This window comes from Asterias rubens, chromosome 1, assembly GCF_902459465.1.
Source record: "Asterias rubens chromosome 1, eAstRub1.3, whole genome shotgun sequence".
Lineage (NCBI taxonomy): Eukaryota > Metazoa > Echinodermata > Asteroidea > Forcipulatida > Asteriidae > Asterias > Asterias rubens.
Window position 1 is genome coordinate 14,956,049 of NC_047062.1, and position 9,791 is coordinate 14,965,839.

Below are 9,791 nucleotides of genomic sequence, written 5' to 3' on the forward strand. Positions count from 1 at the left end.
CATTTACTTTGTATTTGTTTAGCCTTGGAGGATTTATGATTATATGAGAACATCGATCAGACTCATGGAACATTTTTGTTATTAAACAAAATGTTTTTTTGTTAGGTTTATAATTCTATTCGCACACATGCTTGTTTGGGTCCGGTTGAGCTCACATTTAGTGGACTTTTATTAATATAGGGCGCCTTTGCATTTTGGTTTGGGACATGGATATAATTATTAAATTTGCACATGGGCTAATTATGCGATTGTTTAATCAACAGTTTGGGCTGAGCCAAATGCTAAACTATTTTAAAAAAAATTGAATTGGCTACAATCAAGGCAAGGAACTTACAGCTAGGAACCCCTACCCCCGGCATTCACGAGAGGTGCACAGCATGTGTTGATGTTCCTACAGTACCGTGAATGACGGTCGTTGACTGAAGGTGAAAGGAAAAAGGAATTTCAAGTGATACTTGTGTGGATCATTGTGTTCTACTTTTTAAACATCTTTCCAACCATGTATTTAATAACAAACGGTTACAAACGCTTTTCAAAGACTAACTCGACCGATCCAAGGCAATTGGTACCAACACCAAAATGCAGAGCTTAGCACAAAATTCATTGGTTACATCTTCATCAAAAGCCTCGATACCAAAGATCGTATCCGCTACGCGGCGCTATACGATCTTTGCTCGGTACACTTTAATTTCGTACAGGAGTTGTCAAATGGTGGCGCCCTGTACAGTTTGCGTCAACAACCCAAAAATTCAATAAAAATGGCGCACATTCCAAATCAAGTGTCACCGTGAAGACCGTGAAGTTATTCTTGTTCGTTGAAATCTGTCTACAAAACATAAAACCTTACAGCCAATGTAGTACAATTTGGTCTCCTACATTTATAGCTTTTACAATGGATTCAAACGAGACATTATTTTCGTTGGAACTGGCGGTTGAAACGTTGCGTATCCATTCGTCTACCGTCGTGTGTCGTCTGCCCTCCGTGGCGTTTCGTCTGCTCGACTTCCCAACTCTGCTCCTTCACCATGTTGACCCGGATCAGGTCCGAAATATCAAGGAGAAGATCAACCTTGGAACCTTTGGCAGTATTCCAGCCCAACTCCAAGAGCTTAAAGATCACAGGGGTAACTTTTGTGTCAATAAATGCAAGTCCTGTCTCCTCAAAATGAACCCTGAAACATTGCTTGCATATTTGAGAAACACCCCTCTCTACGTTATGCTTATTGATGTGTGGCCAGAGGTTTCAAAATTGGTCGCTAATTGTACAATTTCCTTGCAGAAAACGATGGAAGAAATTTCAGGAGATATTGAACGAAACGGCATTGACATACCGTCTGTTCATGGTCACCGAGATAGTTACAAGTTGTATAATTTAATGGGCAGTGAAGTAGGATGGATAGTGTTGAGGTATCGGTTGCTCAGCATGGGTGTGAGTCTAATGCCACATATTCCAGACACTGCTATAACAAGAAGGCGGACAGAACATGTAGATCTAGCCATTACCCCAAGAAAAACCAACACTGATGTCGTAACTACCGTGTCCGTGGAGGATGCAAGTACAAAGATCAAGGAGAAGGATGTCATTCTTGAAGATTTAGAAGTTGAAGGTCAAACCAAGAAGACTATTTCAATTGCTGTATCCACTGCTGATCATAGTCCAGACTTTCAATCGGAGAAAGCAAATCAATGTGATCAAAAAGGCACTAAGATGGCAAATACCACAAAACAACGACATCACCAGCACAAAGTTGAAAGGTCAATGCCGCTTATGCAGAATGACGACCTTTTTGTGAACAATACCCATTGTCCACCCCCTTTGTATTTTAACACTGTCAATGAGGACTCGCCAATTACCTCTGGGATAAACATTCAAACACTGGGCAGAAATCACAGGGAGATACATGAAAGAGGTTATCTTAACACAAATAATGACAGGAAATCACAAGTTGCATATAATTTGAGTGAGGAGTTGAGTACAATGTCCAGCGGAACATGCTCCGAGGAAGTCATTCATGAGGTAGAGACGCATTACACTCTGCCCTCTCAGAATCCAACTCTGTCCCCGAGGTGGAGTGTTCGCAAAACTCATCGGAAGTCAACAACAGAAAACTCTCAAATAATTGAAACCAGTAAGAAGCATAGGAGAGATCAGCCAGATCTAAAGCAAGCGCGCCAAGTTCAAGGTTCAGAAACATGTAACAGGTGTCAGTTAAATCTGGATTCACGTCATCAATCTCAGATGCCAATCTTGGCAGCACTGCTCCAAGAGCTGAGCCTACTCCACGGTAATGTCCTTCAGAATGAGCCCGTATCAAGAGAACTCATTCAAAAACCGCCCCTAGGAAAACACAAGCCTCAAGCAGAGGTTGTTTCATCTCCAAAAGGGAAAGAAAACATTCTCATTAGTAAGCCACAGTCGGTCATTCAAGAGGAGAAACCCTACCGCCATAAGCATCAAGAGTGCACCAAGCCTCCTCGAGGGGTGCCACCAACAAAAGGATGGTTGAGACAACAGCCGGTCCACAGCAAGCGCAAGACCAAGCTCCATTACGGCATGACGCACTCACAGAAACTGAGACTGAAGAAAAACAACCCTGAACTCCTCAAGGAGCTGGAAGTGGAAGAGGCGCGGTTGCGGACATTGCAAATGGAGAAGGAGCGGATGACAATGAGAGATGATGATGATTTTATCGATGAAGTCAGTAATCTCAATGTCTCAACAGAGATCACTCATCATCTTGAGGATGAGAAGAGAGTTGATTACACTCCAAGGACTGAATCAGTTCCTGAGGCAGAAGAGACGAAGACTTCTCCCAAGAAAATCAAACGCAAGCAAATGAAGGGTTAGTTAAATCACAACAGACAGCAGCCCAACAAGTGTGGCCAAGGATTCACACTTGGCCACACTAGTGGGGCTAAAGAAACAGTTGGCATGTTTTGTTTATTAAGATGACGGGAAGACTTTTTTGGCATTTTTATTGAAAAATGCACCAGACTTGTATTTCTTTCTTTCTTTTCTTGGGGGGGGGGGGGAGGTGCAAGCTTAACACAAACTTGGGGTAATGTGAACATAGCATTAAAGGCAGTGGACACACTTGGTAATTGTCAAAGACTAGCCTTCACAGTTGGTGTATCTCAACATATGCATAAAATAACTAACCTTTGAAAATTTGAGCTCAATCGGTCATCGAAATTGTGAGATAACAATGCAAGAAAAAAGCACCCTTGTCACACGAAGTTGTGTGCGTTTAGATGGTTGATTTCAAGACCTCAAGTTCTAAATCTGAGGTCTCGAAATCAAATTCGTGGAAAATTACTTCTTTCTCGAAAACTATGGCACTTCAGAGGGAGCCGTTTCTCACAATGCTTTATACCATCAACCTCTCCCCATTACTCGTCACCAAGAAAGGTTTTATGCCAATAATTATTTGGAGTAATTACCAATAGTGTCCACTGCCTTTAATGTGGTTGCAATGGTTTCTTTGTGTTAAGTTCAATTTCAGCCATCTTGGGGGGAGTGTCAAAGAACGAAAGGGGGGGGGCAAATACCCCTGCAGCTGAAAAAAACTGGCGTTCAATTGTGCCTTTGATAATTAGTAGGCTTGGAATTTCATCTTTTTGAGAGTGCAAAGAACTAAAATTACCACACCATAACCAAGGTAAATCCAGCTAGCTCAGTGGACAAGATACTTTACACAGAATTTGGTGCGTCTACAGAGATTTAAAAACTGGTATTTTTTCAAGTTGTTTGTCAAATTGTTGAAGAGCTAAATACTGATCTGAAATTTGCTGAGCTGTTTACAGTTTCTAAATATTGTTGTTTATTCCAATTTCCAGACCAGCATATGCGCACAGAGGTCTCTAATACGAAGGGTCGTATCGAGGAGCCAGTCGTTGAGCCAAAGCCACCATTACCTCGGCCTCGCAAACTCACAGAGGGTACATTTGTTTGGGGAGATAAAGAACGCCATTTGGAGGATAATGCTGGGGAGTTTCCTGACACGCAGTTTTCATCGGTTGAACCAAAAGGTAAAGAAACACATGGTGGAATATTTCCACTTAAATTTGATCTTGTAGCCTTTATAACACAAACAAATTAAGGTTATCTCATAAATTTCCTTCTGTCCATAATTTTATTGCCATTATGATTTTCCTTCCACGAAGTCACTACCCTCTCTGCGTTTCGGTTTCCCTTCGGTATTCTAAGCCTGGTCTGGTGTCTAGACAATTGTATGATAGTTGTTGGTTAAGTGTTGATTTTTCATTATGAGAAAATAGAATTAGCTATTGCAAACTACTTACCAACCAAAAAGACCAAGTCCATTTTTGCATTTTAAATCATGCACAATTGATTACAAAGTGCTTAAATAACTGTTCTATGCTTACATGTATTATGGAAATTCTGTCTTTGCCCTGTGGTTTCAAATGCTTTTCATACACCACCTCGCATGATCCAAGGCAACATGTCCTTTTTAGGTCGCAATTTGTCTAATCTACCCAATTTTTGTTATAACTGTACACATGTACAACTGATAGTGACACTATGGAACTTCTATTCATTTTTATTACTACATGAAATTTGTGTTTTAGAGGTTGCAAACTCTATGGAACTTCTATTCAAAGGTTTGAGTTCATTGCCAAAGTAGCTTTCAGCATCACACTCTTCGTCCAGTGACTTCACACAAACATTTGGCATGCATTGCATATTGTTGTCCAAATTTGTTTGCCCTTTTTCTACCCCTTTCTTTATTTAAAATATTTAGCTTTTTTAATTGATTTGCACCATTGAGCATGGACGAGAATTAGAGAGTTTATTTTTGGATACTTTGATGGTTTACAAAAGTGCAGGTGTACCATATGAAATATATTAATCCAAAGTCACGTTCTGTGGCTGATCACACAATGAGTCATCATTCCTTTTAAAAAGTGATTTAGTGGGTACTTTGTTCAGTGGTGAAAATATCATTGAAAAGCTAACAAAACAGATCATTCTTGTGTCATTTGATGGACAACATTTGATGAGGTTTGTTATTTTATGCATAATGTTGAGACACACAAAGTGAGAAGACTGGTCTTTGACAATAACCAATAGTGTCCAGTGTCTTTAACATGCAAGGTACACTGATGTTCATGTTTGTGTGAAATGGTCAAGATAAAATATTTTCATATTTCATTTAAAAATCATTTTACTGTACCGGTATGTGTGTTTTTGTTTTTTGTATTTAGACTTGAGCAGCAGTGACAAGAGTGCAAGGAGCATAGATGTGTATCTACCGACTGCTTCACTACAGGAATCTGACATAGACAGCCAAAGTGATGATTCTTACAGCACCAGCTACTCCTCCTCTAGTCTCAACCAACATCCCAAGACAATCCAAGTTCCTGGTATCCCATCAGAGGACCCGAGCCAGGTAGATGTAAGTCATGCCGAGGAGGTGCCTGATGTACAGTACTCAGATGATTTCATTGACTCGGACCGCTTTGCGTCGACAGGGGAGCAAGAATTGGAACCTCTCGCATCAAACAAGTCAGAGTCCTATCACTCAGCGCAGTCGACCTTCTCATCAAGCAGCTCAAGAAGTTCCTCAAAGTCTCAGGTTCCATTAAATCCTCTGCCCTCTTTGATGCCTTTATCCAATGACGTAGCAACTAATCTCCAGAAGAGGCGACTGAGTATTCCCAAACCCAAACTCTCAAGCATCTCTCCAGTGCCAGTCAGGAGGACTTCTAAGACGTCGACTCTGTCTGTCAATACCGCAGCAACTCTTGATCCTCATAAAGACTACGAGCGCTCACCAACACCACCTACTCCTAAACCGAGAACATCTTTGATGAGGTCCTCAAGCTTGTTTTCAGAGGATTCCCGTCTCCGGTCGACTGTTCCTTCTTCCGAGTTCAAGACGGAGGATTCTCAGAATGCGGATTGGACAAATAAGGATGAATCAGAAGAAAACTATTCTGATGATTTCAGTGATTCAGATCATGAGAGTGATCAGAGTAATACATTTTAATCAAGGGGTGATTCTTTGGTCTCTTCATTCAGCTGGGTGAAATTTAAGCTCTTATATTTATATTACTGAAAAAATAGTATTAGCTGTTCCAAACAACTTACAGTCCCAAAGGACTGATGGTATTAATGCAAAAAGTAGTGAATGGCCTGATGTAACGACCCTAGCAGAGTCTTTCTCAAAAGCTAACATGAGAAGAAAGACTCTGCTAGGGTCGAAACGTCAGGTCGTTAACAATTTTAAAAATATTTACAAATCTGTGGGTACAACCATATGTAAATCTCTTTCTGGGAGAAGTGTTGGTTCTGAAAAGAGATGTTTGGATCTTAACATTTTGAACAGTTGGCTGGTTTCTCTTGAAGACGAGTAGTTACACTGAAATGTCAAAGTGTTGTAATGTCGGGACAACAACAATGGCTCTTTTCAGATCCAGACCCCCAACAGAAATGTATACGTGGTTGCACCCCCAAGTAAACTTAAAGGAACACGTTGCCGTGGATCGGTCGAGTTGGTCTTTGAAAAGTGTTTGTAACCATTTGTTATAAAATGCATATGGTTAGAAAGATGATTTAAAAGTAGGATACAATGATCCACACAAAAAATTTGACTCCCATAAATGGCCGACAGTCAACGAGGTAAAAGGAAAACCACGCAATTTCGAGTGATACTTGTGTGGATCATTATATTCTACTTTTAAAATATCTTTCTAGTCATATGCATTTTATTACAAACGGTCCCAAATGCTTTTCAAAGACCAACTCGACCGATCCAAGGCAATGTGTTCCTTTAACTGGTTACTGGTGATAGTGATTTCCTGTTATCCACACCATGCAAAGCTTCAGCAATGTGGTAGTTACTCTAAGAAAGAGTTGTTTTTGTTTTGGGGGGATTTTTTCTTAGATTTGTATATTTTCACATCAGGATAACTGGAACTCAACAAAAAATGTATGAAAAGCATTGTTTGTACACATATTGGGTAAATTCAATACAATATTGTTTACCTTTGTATGTGTCAGCTGGTCAGTTCTTAAAACAAATTGCGCTGTGGTTGGGTTAGCTGTTCTGTTCATATATAAAGCATTATACGTAAAGACAACCCATAAAGTAAAATTTATGTTGATCATTTTTTAACCAACTAGGCGCAATTTCATTAAGCCTTTGAGCACAGGACAGTGCCAAGCATAGGAAAGTGAGAAATGTATTTGGATTGACATTTGTTCCCTGTCACTTTTGGCTCAGGAAATCAAATTGTCAAGTTCTACGTTTCAAAAGTTTTATGAGTTTGGACTGAGATTCCATAAACATATCTTGTCCACAGATACTCCACAGAGAGGCACTTGACCATTGCATCCATGCCCTTAGTCTTTGCCATTTTAGTTTTGCAATGGGCACTTCCATAGGAAAATCTTAAATTCTAACCTAACCACTGTATTTGACCACTGTATTTTTGTCAAGTAATGAAGATTATAAAAATCCTATGACCTTTTACAGTTTTTGTTGACATGCCGCGACTCCTTCCCCTTCATGTTTTGCAACAAAGAAGTTTTTTATTTAATTACTCTTTGGCAACTTCGATGACCAATTGAGTCCACAGATTTGTTATTTGATGGACGTGTTGGGATACACCAAGTGAGAATTACTGGTATTTGACAGTTGCCAAAGGTGTACTAGTGCAACTAATTTTGCAAGTGACTAAACCATTTATACAGTGAATGGGTTGGTTTGTTTTATTCACAGACATAAGAAAAATAGAGGTGACACCATGTAAATCAGTCTCTTTTGAGTGATGGTGGCGGGCTCAACAACCAACTGTCGGACAGTTTTCTCTTTCCGCCGTCAGGAGACGCCATCACCCAAAAGAGATTTATCTATACATAGCCTCATTTAAAAAAAAATCTTATATCTTGAATTTCTCCACCATGCAACTTTAAGTCTTATTTAATATGTACAAGGTTTATCTTCTACGCCAACAGCACAACTTTACAATCTCATGGTTTAGTTTTCTGTCAACTCTGAAATAAGATTCTTGACTTCGGGGTTCACATTAACCTCCAAGGTTCACCCACACAACAGTACAACAATGAAGTTTGTTATTAAGTTCCGATTCTATGAAACTGACTCTCAGTTTGTGAAAGGTTTGTAAAAACTGCACCGCTTGCTACCCATGATGGCGAGTGTTGTTTCACGTCGCAGGGCATTTTCTGCTTTCCGGCCCATGGCTCAAAAGTCTGCATACGTTTGTGAATATGAACGAATTTGACGTTTGAAATACCGATATCGTGAGTCTGTGCAAATTATTAGAAAGGCTAGGCGACCCTTTCATCTAAAAAGGTTTCTCGCATAAAAGGAAAACTCATTTCAAAACACATGCCCTGTGGCTTTATGGTAAACAAGGAACCGCAAAGATCCAAACTGTGTGTGAAATGGAATTAGCCGGCCTAAACAATTTTGCTTTTGTCGCTGGTGAAGCTAAAAGCGTCTGGCGTTTGGTGTAGGGCCTAATGACTATGGAAATTATGGCATAACAAACTCACTTGATAAGAAGTATACAGCACTTTTGGATATAGTATAATGTATTTTGAGAAACTTTTAACTTCGGAGTACTTTACGGTTATGAAAAATATGCAACTTCTTACCCCCCAAAATTTGAATCTGAGAGAAGCGTTATACTGACCGGAACGTTTCTTAGATTGTTTTTATTTCAAGTGCAAATTATCCTTTCATCGCGAACATAACCGCTCTTTAACTAAAGAAAACGCTACCACTTTTTGAAATAAAGTTTTCACAGGCTATAGTTTAATGGTATATTCACAACTAAGAATGATTGAAACAAACAGTGGGTTCCAATTATGAAACGTTTACCGAGTGTGACTCCTTCGATATCTGAAAACCACTGACAATAGACTAATAATTTTGTCTATAGTGGATGCACAAAAACTTACTTGGTAACGAGCAATGGAGAGCTGTCAATAGTATAAAACATTGTGAGAATTAGCTCCCTCTGAAGTAACGTAGTTTTTGTGAAAGAAGTAACTCCCACTAAAATATTTGAATTAAATTCGAGACCTCGGCTGTCCTAGGTCTCAAACTTCAAGCATCTGAAAGCATACTTGTGCGACAAGGGTGTTTTTTCTTCTATTATTCTCTTGCAATTTCGACAACCAATTGAGTTCAAATTTCCACATGTTTGTTATTTTATGCATTTAATATGTGGAGAAACACCAAGTGAGTGTCCAGTGCCTTTAAAAAGAAATGAAAACAAATAATTAAAAGATTCCATACTCTTTGGTGTGGTACCGATTGCGTGTTGGTATACCGTGTATAAAAGACAGGAAAATATCGATATCATTTCGCTACCCAAAGTTTGTTGTGCTAGTTTTCTCACAAAGCTATTACCACTCCAAGGGAAACTGACTGGCTAAATGTGGCTTCTGACTGGTTAAACAAAATAGGAGACTGCATACACTATGGCTTTATAGCTAAGTTAAAAAAGATCAACTACACATCAATTCGGAGGTTTCGGGTTCAAGTCCCGCAATGTTAAGTTTGTCTTTGTTAAAAAAAAATTTAAAAAAAACATCGCAAAATCACGTCGCAACAAACTGCCCCGCACCACCAAAACACCTGCCTTGAAGTTGAATCAGGTAAAAATATACCCTAACAAAATTCTTTGTCCCGAAATCGGTTACTGTCATCGAGCCGAATATTGTCCTCTCGAGAAAAGGGCAGACAATGCTCACCAGAATTCCAAAATGCTGAATTCGACTCCTTTGTGATGCTAAA

The 9,791-nt window shown here is 39.5% G+C and overlaps 1 protein-coding gene across 1 annotated transcript; it reads left to right on the forward strand.

Annotated features, from left to right (window-relative positions):
* The first annotated feature begins 753 nt into the window (after nucleotides 1-753).
* On the forward strand, nucleotides 754-6,212 carry LOC117300998 (microtubule-associated protein 10-like). The gene is made up of 3 exons (XM_033784877.1): nucleotides 754-2,843; nucleotides 3,838-4,029; nucleotides 5,227-6,212. Exons 1-3 carry the CDS (start codon nucleotides 893-895, stop codon nucleotides 6,009-6,011), a joined length of 2,928 nt encoding a protein of 975 aa, XP_033640768.1. The 5' UTR covers nucleotides 754-892; the 3' UTR covers nucleotides 6,012-6,212.
* Nucleotides 6,213-9,791: the final 3,579 nt, after the last annotated feature.